Source organism: Manacus vitellinus, unplaced genomic scaffold (genome assembly GCF_001715985.3).
Source record: "Manacus vitellinus isolate BGI_N305 unplaced genomic scaffold, ASM171598v3 scaffold_91_pilon, whole genome shotgun sequence".
NCBI lineage: Eukaryota > Metazoa > Chordata > Aves > Passeriformes > Pipridae > Manacus > Manacus vitellinus.
Window position 1 is genome coordinate 56,270 of NW_021940873.1, and position 17,427 is coordinate 73,696.

Consider the following 17,427-nt stretch of genomic DNA (forward strand, 5'->3'; position numbering starts at 1 on the left):
AATTTAAGTTGGATATCAGGAGAAAATTCTTTACAGAGAGAGTAATCAGGCATTGGAATGGGCTGCCCAGAGAGGTGGTGGATTCACCATCCCTGGAGATTTTTAACCGCAGATTGGACGTGGCACTGAGTGCCATGATCTAGTAAATGGACTGGATTTGGACCAAGGGTTGGACTCGATGATCTTGGAGGTCTTTTCCAACCCAATCGATTCTATGATTCTATGCTTCTATGATTCTATGAAAACATGCAAGAGAATGACCCATTCTGGATTTTGGACGTTGCCTGAGCTCCAGTTTTCTGCCAGCAAACTTTGCAAGGCAAATGGATTAGCAAACCTTATAGCACAGTAGAAGAAACACAGCTGAGCAAATAATGGCACTTTTGGTTCACTAGTCACTCTGAAAAAAAACTTTTTTGGAGAAAATTTGAGGTTCAAATTATCTTTTTATGTTACAGCATTTGAAGCAGCGAAAATATATTTTAAATACACATAAGTGAAATGTCTGATTTTTATTTATCTAAAAATTAAATTCAACAAATAATAAATTTGTAAATTAATATACATTCACACAGTGTACTGGAATAGCTGCATCCATACTTTTCACTGGAAGATATTTCCTATGAAATCCTGTTGAATTCTGATCTTCTCTTTACAAGCCCGAAAAGCAGAGCAACAGCAATAAGTCAGAAAATATGAGAAAATTACTTAAGTTCCTTAAAATAAAAGCACATTGAACAAGCAGAAACTAGTTACAGACCACACAGAGCCCAGCCTTCTCTACATTGTTTGGAGTCCTTTAAAATTAGGCCCTGAATACACCATAAAAGTGAGAAAATAAATGAAGCACGACATGGCTTGTGCAGGTACTGATGCTATTTCTCAACTCATGTCTCTGTTTTCCCAAGACAAAGGAAATGTTTTCTCCTTGTACCATTTTGCTTCTGTGGAGACAAATGCAATTTGGATGGTTTTGACAACATCATGGCCAACACTGGGGGCTGTGCTGAAGGAGTCTATGAATTGCTGCACACCTGAAAGCACAGGCACATCATTGTTCCAATAAATAAGCAGCAACTATTAACTCTCAAGGTCTGGCCTGTTTAATGTCCTCTCCATCATCCAGGAGATCATTCGTCTCGTGTTGACAATCATCAAAGGGCTGCCTGCCTTCCAAAGAGAAATACTTTCTTATAATGGGGTTCCAATTCAAAACTGAACCCAGGAACTCTCTCCAGGCTGGTCATGTGGTTGGTGCCTCTAAAGTTCAGGGATCCACCTGTGTGGATCCATGTGAAGATGGCTCCAGCAGCCTGAACTGCAAGACCAACTTTCAGCAAACAGAAAAACGAGTCTGATTAATGTCCCCTGTGAAAGGAACTGGCTGGTTGGGCCTGCCAGGAATCGTCCCAGTTTACTAAATCTGTTCAAGTCATTTCTTCTTTAGTAGAATGAGGGAACTTGGCAAAAGCCCTTCAGCAGCTTCTCAGCCTCACTTAGAAGAGGAAATGACTTCTAAGTTTCATAGAATCATAGAACTGTGGGATTGTTAGGGGTGGAAAAGACCTTTGAGATCAAGTTCAACTGTCAACCCAGCACCATCACCCTGTTCACCACTAAACCATGTCCTCAAGTGCGATGTCCACGTGTTTTTTGAACACTTCCAGGGATAGGGACTCCACCATTGCCCTGGGCAACCTGTGCCAATGCCTGACAGCCCTTTCCATGAAGAAACTTTCTCTAATTTTTCTCATCTAAACCTCCCCTGGTGCAGCTTGAGGCCATTCCCTCTCCTCCTGTCCCTTGTTCCCTGGGGACCCCCCCTGGCTCCCCCTTCCTGTCAGGGGGTTGCAGAGCCAGAAGGTCCCCCCTGAGCCTCTTTTTCTCCAGGCTGAGCCCCCCCAGCTCCCTCAGCTGCTCCTGCTGCTCCAGCCCCTTCCCAGCTCCGTTCCCTTCTCTGGACACACTTCAGCACCTCAAGGTCTTTCTGGTCCTGAAGGGCTCACTACAAGAAGTTTTGATATTCTGTGATGGTGAAATTACTTAAACATGATGAATGGTGAAACACAATAAGGGCTTTTCCATATGAAGAAACAGTGACATTACAGACAAAAGTCAGTGGTAGCAAATTCATGATATAATGAAAATTGAGCCTATAGATGACTGACCTAACCTCTGGGTCACCTCCCTCACAAATGAAGCAGTGTGAGGCCAAATTACGAGTTGATGCAATGCAGAGTATTATTTTAACCTCCTGGAAACTTTGCAGTTACTGCCTGGAGCTGGAATAATGCAGGAGTTTGGGATAACCCCAGTAGATCTGATCAGGCCTGACATGTGCAGCTCTCCTCCCCTCCCCTGCACGGAGGCAGCTGAACTACCTCCAGATCTCACCCCTCTCTTGTCACGACAGCCTGTCCTCTGCAGAGGGAAAAAGCGCTGTGTGAATCAGCTCATTCTGCTTCAGCTGTGAGATGCCAAATATCCCTCCTCAAAGGGCAATCCTTCGGGACTGACATAAGAGCCACATCACAAAAACTTTGCTTTCAAACCTCTTTGAGTTGAGGCTTTTGAAACAGGTAACATCAAGAATCTGTGGATAAAATCTGGAATGAAATACTTGTAAAGGAACATGTAAAAAAGAGATTTTTTTATTTACATTGGGACTGACTTTTCCTGTAAAAAAATTTAATAGTAACTCATTACATGAATTTCTACAGTAATATAATTGATGCTTTTCAAACAGAAAATAATATATTGAGAGCCTGTGCTACTTTAATCTCTTTGATCCTGAGGGCTTTGATCTGCCACGGGGTGACATGACTGAGATCAGGCATTTACTTCGGTGGTGTGTTGAAAATGTGAAATTATTGATTCCTGTAATCCAGCAGAGCAGAAAAAGGTCTGTGCTTTTTATAGCTCAGAAACTGATACAGCTTCCTTCCCTTGCGGTTGCTCAGAGCTGCTGGAAATGTAAGGCCTGAATATTCCTTAAAGATAAGATTATTTTCCTCACAGTCTTATCTTCACTCTTATTAGCCTAAGTGCTTCTCCTTCTCTGAATTACACGTGATTGAAACCCTCAGTTTTCAAAACGTGGCATGATCCACTAAGCACCACTCTGTGCCTTCAGTGTCAGGTGATTTTCAAGGTGAGAGATGCTGGCTATTGCCACAGAATTCAGGTGATACAGATCCCAGTGAGGGTTTATCCAAAATAGCCTTTAAATATCCATTTCAAATTCCCTGGAGGAACTTAGTGCCTTGAGCCAGTGGTGGAAGCCCAAAGACTTGATTTACTCTCATACCCTGTAAACATCTGCAAGTCAGCATCAAACTGGAGAAAACTGTGTTTATTACAGCAAGGTGCCTTCTGAACCAAAAACCTTTCCAAGCAAGTGATTCATTTGCAGGTCCCTTTGGAGGTGCAGCCTGCTGCTCACTGGGTGAACATGAGCACAGAAGGGAAACACATTTAAGTTAATTAACACATTCTCTGGTACTCCAGATTAGTCTACAAATTAATTTGTAACCATTCTTCCAGAGCATGTTTATAACTGTGTGTGTGGTATATAATTTTTTTAATTTCATTGCCAATTACAGACACATCCTGAAGTCTAGTATTCTGTTATCTATCAAAATAACCAGGGTTGTGCATAACATGTGCAGTTTGCAGTCCTAAGAACAACCAGATACACAAAAACTTTCATCTCATAATTAGCATGTTCAGCTGAGCATGTTTAGTTGATATTTGCCCCGTTCTGATTTTTAAGTGCTTTGATAATCTGAGTGATAATTAGTCTGTTTATAATACGAAAGAAAGAGGTGAAGTACAACCCAAATTTCTGCCCCACCTTTTCCAAGTACATTCAACAGAAACACAATCGGGCCTGCTGCTCAACTGGAGGGACAAGTGCAGTAAACACTGGCAATATGGTTAAAAGGATACTATTATACTACTTAGACTAGCAGGAAAAGGTTAAATCTCAGATTTCAGGACATTTTTTGTTTCAGATGGCCTCCTGCACCTTTCCCATTACTAAGGTAACAATTGGTACGTTGGTATTGGAATTTAATCAAATTGGGGCTGGGGAAGGAAATGCAGTTTTACATTCTAAAGATATCCCAGAATCCCAGAATGGTTTGGGTTGGAAGGGACCTTAAAGGTCATCTCATTCCAACCCCCTGCCATGGGCAGGGATGCCACTCACTAGATCAGGTTGCTCAGGGCCTCATCCAGCCTGGCCTTGAACACTTAGAACCAGGAGCTTGGATTTTCTACTATCAGCAGCACAATCAGCATTTGCAGTGACTTGAACATCTCTGCTATCCTGAGAGAAGCCCGGGGTTCAGCAAGTGAGGTGTGGCTTGTGGGAAAAATCATTATGGCACAAAACATACTTGAAACATTTCCAAATCCATTATTGCTTTTCAGTATATTCTAAGTTCTGTGCTAGTTTTAGATTCATAAATTGCAATGCAACAATGCCCCCAGAGATATCCTGGAGGAATTTCAATCTCAGTGTTCTCCTGAGCATAGCTGAGAAAAGCAAGGGAACCACAACAATATGAACCATTCCTAAAGGAACTGGCTTTATTCCAAGGTTAGGAGGTTGGGTAGGCTCAGAACTATTCAGAAACTCCTTCAGAGTCAAAGGCCTTCAGCTGAAATTCCTCACCAGCACCGTGAGGGGTTCACATGATTAGATGGCGATGTCTTGTGATAACTAGAAGGGACATTTTATTTGTTCTCAAATACCATGGTATTTGAGACACAATTATACCACACAATTTAGAGGTGAATTATCAGATAACTGACACTCAAACTATAGAGGCATTATGAATTAATATCAGTGTTTTGAGTCACTTGTTTTGGCAAACAGGTAGCTGGTACAATCCAGTGCCCTATGCCTGACATCCCTAAACCAATATTTCCATTGTTGAATAGCAATGAAATAATGATGGCAAGGAGACACCATGGTAAAGTGGAGTTGAATAAGGCCACACAGCTTCCAAAATAATCATCCTACACCACTGCATTGAGCCAGACTGTGGTTTTGGAAGGGAAGAACTGAAGTGTTACACAAAGAGAAGCAGCACACATGGGGGATGTGAGGGGCATTCAGTGTTTGTTTTGAAAGGGTGAGGAACACTCCTCCAAGTCATGGTGATCAAATTCCCTAAGGAACATCCCAATGGTATTTTTAAATCAATTTTTCAGTCACTTTAAGCAACATTCTAAAAAAATTGACTTAATTAATATTGATCCGGAATTTGATGTACTGCTCACAGAAAAGAAAGGGAAGGGACAGGATTCTGCCTCTGCTTTGTGCCCAGGAAACTCTACAGGAAGCCAGGAATCTGTGAAGTGAAGATAAATCCCACCAGCAAGAAAATAAAGTGCCAGAGATGAGCCTGCATTGGCTCTGGGTAGCTACAGCACAGCTCTGGGGTGTTCTGGTGCGTGGCCAGAGGAGCCATCAGAATCCACCCAAAATCTAGTTATGACACATGTTGCTGCATCACACTCCCACATCATCCATGTTTGTTTCCCTGAGAACAAGGTAACATTTCTCAGTTGTATTGCAATAAAAATTCTTAGTGGTGAAAAACCATAAGATAGATAAATATATGCATATAAAAAAAAAGTAGAGGGGATATGGGAGCAAAGATACACTCGGTGCACCATGATGCAATCAAGAAATACTTACTTTTTAGAAAGTCTCACAGCCAGGGACCCTTCATAAATTTCAGACAAAGATGATCTCTCTTGTTTTCCTCACCAATTCCATATGTAAAATCCATACTGTAATACCCCAGCCAGCTCAGTGAGTTTAGGGCAAGGTTCTTTGATTCACTCTGGGCACTGCATGGGACAAACAGCAAAAGTCTCAGGAGGTTCAGTAACAAACTTTTACAAAGAGAAACTTTAGAAACTTATGGTAGAATCAAGTACTTGGCAAATTTTAAACCAACATCCAAAGTAAGGCATGTCACAAACTTTAACTTATCCAGACACAACAAGGCATGCACAGGAATTTTTTAGTCTGGCTTACAATATACTGCAAGAAGAAGTTTGGAGAAGAAAGAGAGAGAGAAGCATGTGTTGTATGACAGTGTCTGTCAAAAATGTACCTGGTTAATTTTTCTAGGGACAGACAGAACCAGACAGTCAATTAGTGCCTCGCAGTCACGCAGTGAAGGAGTTTATGGGGGTTGATGGTCTGTGGGTAAAAGTCATTAAGCTCTCTGGGCCATGAACCAGGTCTGAGCGTTGCACTGTACAAACCCTGCCTGTGTCCTGGGAGACACCACCTGTAAGTGGTGGTGGAGATGGAAATCAGAGCTTCTGAAGATTTCAGGGAACTGCTGTTCTTGCTTTCTTAGCCCCCATTGCACTTGAGCACCATTTCGTCCTCGAGGCCATGACCCAGTTTCAGTTCCCTCAGTGTCGGGGTTGGTGTCCCTGCCTGGCTGGGAGGTGCCTTTTGCCTCGGTGGTGCCCTCGGGGAGCACGTGCAGTGCTGGGATCTCAGGGGCTCTCTGCCGTCTCTTGCAGGGACTGGGCAAGTGCTTCGCTGTGATGCCATAGTTGATCTCATTCATGGCATCCAAATTGTGTCCACAACGAGGGAGCTCTACCTTGAGGATTCCCCCCTGCAGCTCAAAATTCTGGCTTTGGATTCGGAAGGTAAGAGATGTGGTGGTGGGAGATTAAATCTCTGTTGAAAGGTGTAATTGTCTGATGTGTGCACTGGTTGTATTTGTGACACAGCTGATTGATTGAAGCCAAGTGGAGTCAGTCCAACTTTTTGGGGCAGGCCATGGGGTCACTCCACCATTTTGGGGCCAGCTATGGGGTTGGCCACTGCCATTTCAGGGTGGAGCAGAGGCTGACTGAGGCTCAGTAGAGCAGCCACTGGACACCTGTGTCACTGTCCTTGTCTCTGCTCCGCTCCACTGGGGCCTCCCTGAGGGGTAGCTGTGATAAAATGCTCCTCACGGGTCCCACACAGTCGTGTGGCACCATCTGGGGCTCACGGCACGTCACGGATCAGTCTGCCATTCTGGGGCAGGCCATGGGGTCACTCTGCCATTTTGGGGTAGCACAAACAGTGGGTTTGCTGTTTTGTGGCTCACTTTGCAGTCACTCTGACATTTTGGGGCAGCACAAGCAGCTGGTGCCACTCTCTGCTTCGCCATGAGGTTGTTCCTCTGTTCTGTCTCTCGGTGCTGGCTGCGGTTGTGCCCCATCGCTGGGCATTTTGCCCGTAACATACCCCCCCTTTTGGACACTGTTGTTATTAGGATTGTTGCTGTTACTGTTCATTTTCTGATCTCATTGCTGCTTCCTGTAAATTGTTATCTCAACCCACAACCTGTGCCTTTTGTGTCTCTCACTGCAGAGGGCAGGGCTCACAGGGCCAAAGGGCACCATCCTGGGGCTCACAGCACACCACGGTCAGTCTGTGATACTGGGGTTGCTGTGCAGCCACTCTGCCATTTGGGGGCTCAATGAAAGTCAAATTTAAATGTATTCTGGTCAGAAATCCTTGAGTATGCCCCAAACAAGGGCACCTTGAATGAGCTGTTGTGAACTGTGCATCTAAGGCTCCATCGTCCACTGGTGTATTTAGTATTATTAACATCCCTACTGCTAGAACTATGACTAATACAACCTTTCTGGCTTGTAGAAATGTAAGATGTGCTCGCCAGTGGGGCCTCTTGGATAGGGAGATGTGACAGAAAAAGAAATTAGTTATTCTTCAACAGAGCATGGTCTCGATCACATGCAGCAGATAATGTTTCAGGGCACACTCTTGAGCGTGGACTGAGGAGAAAACAAAATAATCAAGTATCATCCTTTCTGTGCCCTTGAGCAGAGCAGGGGCTCTTCTGACAGGTCTCCCTGTCCACATACCAGAAGTGTTTGAACAGGGAATTAAAGGCTACAAAATCTTACATGTGAAAGAAGAGATGTATTAAGTTTGCCCAAGTAATCTTACTCTGGTATTTACTTATTTTTCAGTGTTCTTTTTTTTTTATTTTTATCATTTTTAGCATATTTTTATCTGAACTTGTCTGTATGTTTTGTAGCAGCCTGTCTTCTGGCAAACTATTATTGGTTTATTTGAATATTTGCATGACTGAACAGTGGCATTTGTGAAAAAGAAAGCAAATAACGGTTGGGGTTTTTTCCGAATGGATTTATAAGGAGATAAAATCCACTATTTCCCTCTCCACAGTGCCAGATTAACCCAAATTGGAAGCCAACTTCCCAGAATCCCATCTGAACACCCTCAGTATGCTTCATTTGTTTAAACTGCCAGGACAGACAAAGCTTTGGGGAGGCACCTTCTTCCCAGCTTCAAATGTGTTTCACTGAAGGCCAGAGGCACATCATCAGTCATCACAGATTGCTCTTACCCCACTGGAAATGCTCCTCTCATTTGGTGTGATGCCAGTTCCTACTGAGAGCTCCTCAAAGCCTCCCAGCATGTTTAGGACTCGAGGTGAGCCAACAGATACCTGAAGTTACAGATCTTTAGAAACAAATCCCTGGTAAATACCTCTCTCCAGAAATGAGGATTGAGTTACCCTGGCTGGTTAGAAAGAAGCTGCAGGTCACATTTACACGGATTGATGCTGCTTCTGGCTCTGCAATATGCTTTGGGTTTCCCTGTGCTTCATCTTCCCTTTCCTGGAGTGCTTGGCAGAGCTGCTGCCTGCCAGTGATGCAGTCAAGGATAGGCACTGTTTATCCTGGCACCATACACACTAATTTGACCTCTCCAGAGACTGTTCCCCCTTCCTGGTGTCTGCCTTGGAACACTGAGTAGTTTACCCTCTTGGTTAATTATTAGACAATTGCATTTTTCTGGCCTTTCCATAAACCAGGACATGGCTGGGTAAAAGGGAAGGAGGAAAAGAGAAGAAGGACGGTTCCATGTAAACACAAAACTTTGGGAACCTCCTTGCTTTTCAGTATCAGATATACAAGCTCTTGGTTTATTAATCACAAAAAGTAAAGCCTCATGCTTTACAGAAAGCTTCATTTCAGCAGTTTGCAAAGTGTATCTATTTCAGCTGCATTACTAAGCCAAGTATGTAATGCCCATTTGTAACACCACAGGTAAAACCTAATTACCATTAATCACTCACTAGTGATGTAGGTTTGGAAATGATGTGTTGTCTCCCATTGTCTCTGGCGTGTTAAAAGACAGACTTTAAAAAAAAAAACAACAACAAAACAACTTTTCATTTCAGTAGAGAAAACACTACAAATATCTATTTTCTGCCTGTCAATTCATTCTAGTCCCCTCTGAAAGAAAAGTAGATTTATCTGTTCAAAAGATACCTTGCTGGGCCTTCTAATTTCTTTAACTTTGGTCTCTACCCACAGCAACCCAGTGCCAGTGGAAAGGAATGAGGAGTCTAGAGCAGGACTCAGGACAGTATTTCCAAAATGCCAGCAATTTACTGCTCCAAGATGAAAGCTGTTGTGAACTGCAGGCCATCATCCTCTTCATGGACACTCAACTCACAAACCTGCATCAATTCACAGCAAAAGGTGCAATTTAACTCTGCCCATTTGGAGGGTGTTCAAGGATAAGGACATGCAGAAATGTGCTGAGGGGCAGAGCACCTGGAGTCACAAAGATGCACTTTTAAGAGTATTTGGAAAGTTAATAAAATATTTAGATCCTTACAGCTATCCTTACAGATAGCTTTTTGCACTGAAGGAGTACCTTGTGCCTTATTGAATTGTTTTTAATTAAATTATGTCCTCTAGGATTAAGAAAAGAGTGTAGTTAAGTGAACGAGATATTGCTTAACATTTCAATTCTGAAGCAAATGTTGTTTCTTGCAAATATAGTCCTTGCACACACACATGGTCCTGCAATATAATTCCTCTGTTTTGTTCATTGTACGAGGAAAATGGGGCATAAGATGGAAGAAAAAGACCTTTATGGAGCTTTCAGCATCATTTTTTCAGTGGGGTAGAATTACAGTCTCTAAAGCTAAGCAGGTGCAAGGTCAGACTCGAAAGAAAACTCCAGGAAGGTCAAACAGAATGTGTTCTGAACTCACAAAAACATCTTATTGCAAGGCTATAGAACAGATAGTGTAGAGTGGGCTTGGGTTTATTTTTTAATTTGGGGGTTAAATTTAAAAAATAGAGCTGTTCATTATTTATACTGAAACATCTCATTTGTCTTCTGCTTTTCACCAAGTGCTTTCCAATTCAGAAAGGGTCATTTGATTGTAATTAAGCCAAATGTCAGTGAATAATTCACTACCTTTTTCCTTCATCCCATCCTATTCATTAGTTGGAGCCAAAAGGCCCCAACTTTCAAATATAACAAATCTTTAGTCAATAATTAGTAATAATTAAAGACTCAAAGCTGTTACAGCAGCCAGTTATGAACAAAGAGGAGTCTGTTTGTGAAATGAGAACTAATAAGGGAAAAATTAATTTCTCGTCAACTTAAATATTTCCAAAAACCTAGGCCTTCATACAATGTCCTCCTGGGAATCTCTGTAATTGCATTTGATCAACACAGAGCTAAAATTGGCATCCTTGTAATTAATTTAGGCTATTTCATAAAAGTATGGGGAGAATAATTCACATAGAGAAACTACAGCTGCAGGGTTGCTTTACAGCTTTTTTCCTCTTTCTGTGAATTATGTCAGATACCTTGTTGCATAAATCAGAATGGCATTTTGGGGGCTCTTAGAGTCAGAAGTGCTTAGAGGATTTACAAATTTTAAGTAGAACTCAGTGATTGTAAAATTAGCCAATACTGGGCTATATGGAGATTATTTTTATTCTTGTGTTTCACTTGTTGCAAACCTCTTACATGAGAAGAGTAAGAAAAAATTAGACTTCTAAACTAAAAGTAGACTAAAATGAGCAAAAAATTTACAAATTGCATGAAAACCTGTTGACAAACATCCTTCTGTGGTTTTGGTTCTGGGTTACCACCAGAACTACAAAGGACTGTTCGGCAATTTCACCGGAGAAAAAGTGAAAAATTGTAATTTTATCCTGAAGCAGAGTTCATCTAACAAAAATATTTAGTCTTGTAGGATTAGTGTTGCTTCAGTGTAACTGAGCCTGGCTCTAACCAGCATGTGTAATGCTAATGAACCTCTCAGTTGATCCTGCTGTCTCTCTATCCCCTGATTAGTGTGTTTGCTATGCAGAGAACTGATCTGAGACGGGGAGAACTCACTCAGAAGGAACCAAAACCGATAAGAAAAGCAAATGAGGGGAGAAAGGAGAGTACAAATGTGTCTCCAGGATCCCAAGAGGAAACATTTATAAATAACATAAAAAGTGTTGTTGCCAAGATGGCAGCTAGTTAGGAGGAATAAAATGGGAGATGGATGTGCATGTGCTCAAGGTGATCAGAAATGAATAAAAGCAGACTGATGGCATCTTGTAGGGAGCAGCTCTGCCTGCATAAATCAACAATACAATCACAAGAATATCCCTGAGTGGCCCTGAGCTTGAGCATGAAAAGCAGAGGGAGGCAAACGACCTTCACAAGTTCCCACACAGCCCAGCAGGTGTTATAACAATGGGCTTCCAGCTTCCTGCCTCAGCCACGGGACACCCTGGACAAGGGAGGGAGGAATTGTTAGAGACATGGCCCTCTCCTACCGGATCTGCTGTGAGATGGAATGACCCTGGCTTATTGCAAAGTCTAAAGTAGAACAGGAACAAATGTTTTCCCACTGTATTGTGGTTCTTTTCTAGGCTATTTTTTTGTATTCCACCACCTCATTTAGGTTTTGAGGAGAGGCTGTAATTGAGCTGGGTGTTCTCTGTCCCTCAGCAGTTAGTGAGAAGTTAGAGCAGGGCCATGGGTACAAGCAGTTCAGGTTTTCCATTCCCTGTGCTCTCCCCTGCATTTGTCAATGTCTGAATTTCATCAACCATTATGCTGCCAATTTGTCTCGTTCTGTTCCCAGCAAGTTCATCACAGCCTCCTCTTAGGAAGAGTTACACTAAATAATTTTGTCATCTGTAAATCCTGCTGACCTCATTTTTCTGTTCTACCCCTCATTTCTGCCTTTCTGGATAATTAATGAGTGTATTAAGTACTAACTACAGCCCAGATCCTTGGGACATACTAATATTAACCTCCTACTGAATTGAAAACTGACAGACTAATGAATTAAATTCTGCATGAGAACAACAGCATTGAGAGTGAAAATCAGGATAAGTTGTGATTAAAACCAAACCCAAAATTCTGCAAGTACAAGCACCTGCAATTTCTACTGAATTTTAGGGGTCTCATGAAAAAAAACAAGCTACTTGAAGAAAACCTCAAACCAATGAAAAAACAGAGGAAATATCACTTCTGTATACCTGTTTCCCTTGCTATTCACAGACTCACTGACTTATCAAACAGTACCCTTAAGCATTTTCCCCCTTACAAAATTACTTGGCTAGAAAATCCTTGGAACATCAAAGCTTGTTTAGGTATTTGATCCAGAGGGGACAAGCTATAGAATTTATAGCTAATCAAGCCTGAAGTAAAAGATGAGCAAAGTGAACCAAACTGATGACTACTACAGCTATAATCATGTTGGCAGGACATCCTGCCTTGTCAAAGTCATTTAGTTTTTTCTAGATATCAGAAAAATCCTCACTTTTCTCTGACACTTTGGTATAGTATGTGTAATGGACATTTCTGTAAACAAAAATTACATTTGGAACATCATCAAGCCACATAAAAAAGGGCAGTTTCCTAGTGTTCTGCCACTGTTATAAAAACAATATATTAAAACTTAGATGTGTTATAAACATCAGCAGAAAGTCTAAAGTTAGTCTTGGGACCATTATACTTCAGCATCTAAAAAAGTGTGTAATTTATGTAGCAGTTTTAAAATACTCTAATTAGTGTCTCCCAAGTATAAATCCTGTAGTTTGAACTTTGTACCAGAGATAGAAGAGTACAAAAAAATGCTAATGAATATTCACGTGCTCTTGAAATGAACTTCCTTCATTCCTGAACATTTTGAGAGATCAAGTTTTCTTAGCACAAATCTTCACAGAAGGTATACAGGTGTAATAATGTGTTTAATAACTTAATAAACTAAACCTGTATAACTGAGCTAATAGGCCTTTCCATGGGAAGCCATAAAGATCTTTGGGAAATGTGCCTTCTTTTACTACAGTTTTCCATAGGTTCTAGTCAAAGCAGATTTTGGTTCTGGGTTTGGTTCTGGTTACCACCTGCGCCTCTCTATCTGCAATGAATTTGTCTGTGACATTGTATCTAACCTCTTTATCTGGTACAAATCTGCAGCTGCAAATTCCCATCAAAGACAACTTTTTTGCTTCATAAATGATATTATTTTTGAGTGCTGAATATTCCATTCCCATGGTAACTTGATTGGTAAGTGGCCTACCTGGAAAAGTGACCCCTGAAAGGAATTTAGGAGCCAAAACAGAAATCGGGTCACTTCAGTGCAATGTGCACAGGAACTGCTACAATTTGTGCTACATTGCAGCCCCTCCTGCTTTCCCACCAACATTCTACTGCAGGAAGTGATGCCTCTTTTGAAGGAGGACTCATCCTAGGTGTAACACAATTTTATGTTACGTTTCTTCAAGGCTGGCAAGAGGGGTTGAATTCGTTGTACTTATGTCTATATTAGAAAAAACCCTGAATTTATTTTGACTGAAAAAAATGTAATTTTACCGTTGAAATGCACACTTTGTAGTGCCAGTATAGATGGAGAACCACAGAGCAAGTCTGAGAGCCTTACTGTGTAGGTACAGAACCCTCTAGATCACTGCCGGTGCTGAGGTAAGTGAGATCAGAAGACTTTTACATAAAGAGAATGGGAAAAGTAGAAGAGATGATGGGATTTTATGCATTGTTCCATGCTGGTGTTTAAAGCATAAAAAATAGCGAACCCATTCAGAACAGTGTTAAGGTTTAAAAAAGAGTCAGAATTATTGTACTTGACTGCCCACGTAAGATTTCTGAGCTCTACATACCATAATTTGCAACCAAGTAACCTTGAAATGACCAAATTCACTTTTGTTGGTACTATTAACTAAGTCATTAAACTTATTCACATGCCTATTTATAAATTGTATTCATTATTTTCAAGATTTAAAACTACTGTGTTCTCCTAAATTACCCTGATGTATTTAAAGCAGAAACAAAGGTTGGGATTTTTTTTTGTTACTTGTCTCATCTTGTGAATTCTCCTCACTCCTGCATTCATTGAGTTGTTGGGTGAGTAGCTCATTAATGTGATTTCTATCTGTGTCTAAAGGCACAGGCAGCAGCACTGTTATGTAGGAGCTTGAAAAGACAGCTATAAATAACCCCCTTTAATAACCATAAATTTACATTAGAAAGGTAGATAAACTCTGAAGTGAGAAACGTTTATTTTTATCTGATGTTACTGTTTCATAATCTCAGTGTTATCAGACTCATCCTGAATAATTTAGTGAGGTCTTGGCGTTTTATGCCATCTGGGAAAGTCTTGCATATCGAATGGATTTATAGCAGAGGAACTGGGATTTAAAGAGCTACATCTCTCTTTGGGCCTCAGTCTTACCTGGGACACATTCAAAAACTCCTAGTGACATCCCTGGCAGACTAGACTATATTTGGCCCTTATTTTACTCGTTTTCTAAATGCAAATGCTCTTGTCTGAGTAATCTGAAGGAAATCAACCTCCATGGAATTATAAAGTTTCCTTTCTTGATGCCATTAATTGGCTGTCTTAATTGTGGACATTTACTGAATTTATGCCCTCCTTTGGCCAAACACCTTGGAAGGAAAACACTGGCAAGCATAGCCAAAGTGGTCAGGTTTAGAGTTGCTGTCCATCCATCATCACCTCTGCAGGGAACAGCTGGAAGGCTGAGAGGATGTTGTCATAAAACCTTCAATAGGTGCATGAAGATACAGATAGTAGGGTAAATTGAATGTCATTACTAGAGGAGAAAGTGATAAAGACATAACTGAAGAAGGACTGCTGGCTTATGTACTCTAAGTTTATGATACCCATTGTAAAGCAATGCAGGGTGATGCCTCCTCTTACAGTTGCAGGTCTGTGGGAGGCAGGAGCAGCTGAGCAGGACAATGCAGAGGCAGGAACCTCTCCCATGTGCTTCAGGTGGCAGGATCAGTGCCAGGCTGGAGGGGGTTGGAGCAACCTGGTCTGGTGGAAGGTGTCCCTGCCCGAGGCAGGAGGTGGAACAAGATGAACTTTGAGGTCCCTTCCAGCCCAAACCATTCTGGGATTCCGTGAGCCTTTTGCTAAGGGACACCAGTTGTAATGTTGTTCCTATGTTGTTGTTTTTTAGGTACCACTTAATATATTGGACTACTTTGACTCCTTCTTTGCCTGAAGTTCCTTTGGTGGAGATACTTTGCAAGGCTCTGCAGACAGCAAACTGAGCAAAAGCTCAGCAATGAATAACATAGAGCCAGTCAGCCAGGACACACATGTAAAGCACCTACTCTGGAGTCAGTGAGGGGTAAGACAGACAGAAGGGCAGCAGCAGCCTGACAAGGAGGAAGGAACCTGACCATCCTTCCCAGCGATTTTTGCAAGATACTGTTCTACTCTGCAGCTTAAACACAGACAGCATCAGACAACAAAGAGGTCCACCACCGTTCTCTAAAGTTACTATTCCCACCTTCTTCCTCTGTGTCTATTAACCTGCCCCTTTCATCTCCTCCTAACCCTGGTGTAGGCAACTCCCCATCTCTTCCCAACCAGAGCTTCCTCCCTACAGGAACAGTCTTTTCATTAAATGTGTTACTATTGCTTGTCAGTCACTCTTTAGCCTTTAAGTCAAATATTATTTTACTTGAGAAGTTCATGAGTGTGACAGAGGACAACACTTTTCATCTTTCTACTGTGTGAGCCGTCATTCCCCCACTTTAATGAAACTGTTCTTACAATTAAATTGTACATAATGTCCTCAGCTGTTGAAACTTCACAGAGTTGGCCCCAAACTGTTAATACACGAGTACAGAGATACCTACAAGGGCTGTGGTTGGAGCTGGTTTGAGTCAGGTTCACCCAGTACACTTTAAAATAACCTTCCACACCTCATTGCCTTATTATATTGCTGAAGTGTCACCTTCTGAGTTGCAGTTACTCAGAGCTGGATTTTTGGAGCAGGTGTGGTGGTGGGGTGTTGAGTGTGGTTTTTTCCTTTTTTATTGGGTTTTGTAGGTTTTTTTGTAGAGAAGTGTTTTAAAAGATTTGAGACTATTCAAACATTTAAAATATGAAATGCCTGAAAATTAAATGTTTTCTTGGCCAGATGGTCCATCATCCCTGCGCCACTCAAATACTTCCTTTTTTTTGAACAAGGATTTAAAGATTTCACTGCCAAAAGATCACCTCATGACATATACTGATATAGGTTTTTTCTTGCTTTATAAAAAATATATTTCCCGCAGAAATTGATTAATTTTAAAGATTTCATCCAAGTATGTCTCTTTTCTTACTTGGCAGTTGTTTTTTAGATCTGCAGACCAAACAAGTGACCTTGTAAAATCTTTCAGTAATTTCCCCCCTTTTATTTTCATATTTCAGTAGAAACATTATCAACACCTGGTGTTTTGTTATGTACTGCCTGTGTTTTGATTGTCTCTTAAATCTCTTGAAATCCATCCACAAATGGCTCAGCTGCTTGGAGAATAACCATTTATTGTTTGTCTTTCTCCCTCTCACAATTAAGCAGCTCATTAAAGCACTCCCTCTATCGCTCTGTAATCGTATTCTTTGTGACCAAGAGATTTCCACTTGTGTTCTTTATCAGACTTACTCGGGTGTACACGTAAAAGTCTCATATTCCTAGTGTGTCTATCCCATTCCAATTCTCCACCATACCAGGCAACCACCTCACTGACTGGAGGTATTTGCACCGTTCTGTAGCGTGAGGAATGATGTGTTGACTCCATGAGGATCTCATCCCTGCATCATGGAAAGTAGAGCAGTGGAGCAAGGATGCCAAGTCAGCCCCTGATGTAACTCCAACCCTGGTGTTGGTACCTCCACTGACCACACAGCTGCACTATCTGCCTCCCAGCCTTCCCTCCTCTCATGCTAAAGCAGTGCTGCAATGCATGACTTTCAACTTAAATGAGCAGAAAACTCAGTTCATCATTTATTTTACTGTGCCACAGAAACGTTAAGGCGGGAGACACTGAGTTGCACATCAATGATTCTTTATTCTACTCTTACTGTTGCTCTGAAAGATGTGTTGGATGTTTAAATGCTGTACTTCACCGTCATTTTCCATCAGTAAGCTTTAATGTCCTAAGTGCACTTGCTGGTCCTTATGAAAATCACTTAAGTCTAAGAAGTATTTGAGAACAACAGTAATTTTCCCGCTTCTCCCCCCTGCCGGCACCTGCGGCGGCTCCTC

The 17,427-nt window shown here is 41.6% G+C and overlaps 1 protein-coding gene across 1 annotated transcript in view; it reads left to right on the plus strand.

Moving 5' to 3' along the window:
• The first annotated feature begins 853 nt into the window (after nt 1-853).
• NUP210 (nucleoporin 210) overlaps nt 854-17,427 on the plus strand; it is an 81,883-nt gene continuing 65,309 nt past the window's right edge. The window contains exons 1-2 of the mRNA XM_029965202.1: nt 854-866; nt 6,481-6,690. Of these exons, the coding sequence (XP_029821062.1) occupies nt 854-866; nt 6,481-6,690 (223 nt within the window). The remainder of the gene's footprint in view (nt 867-6,480; nt 6,691-17,427) is intronic.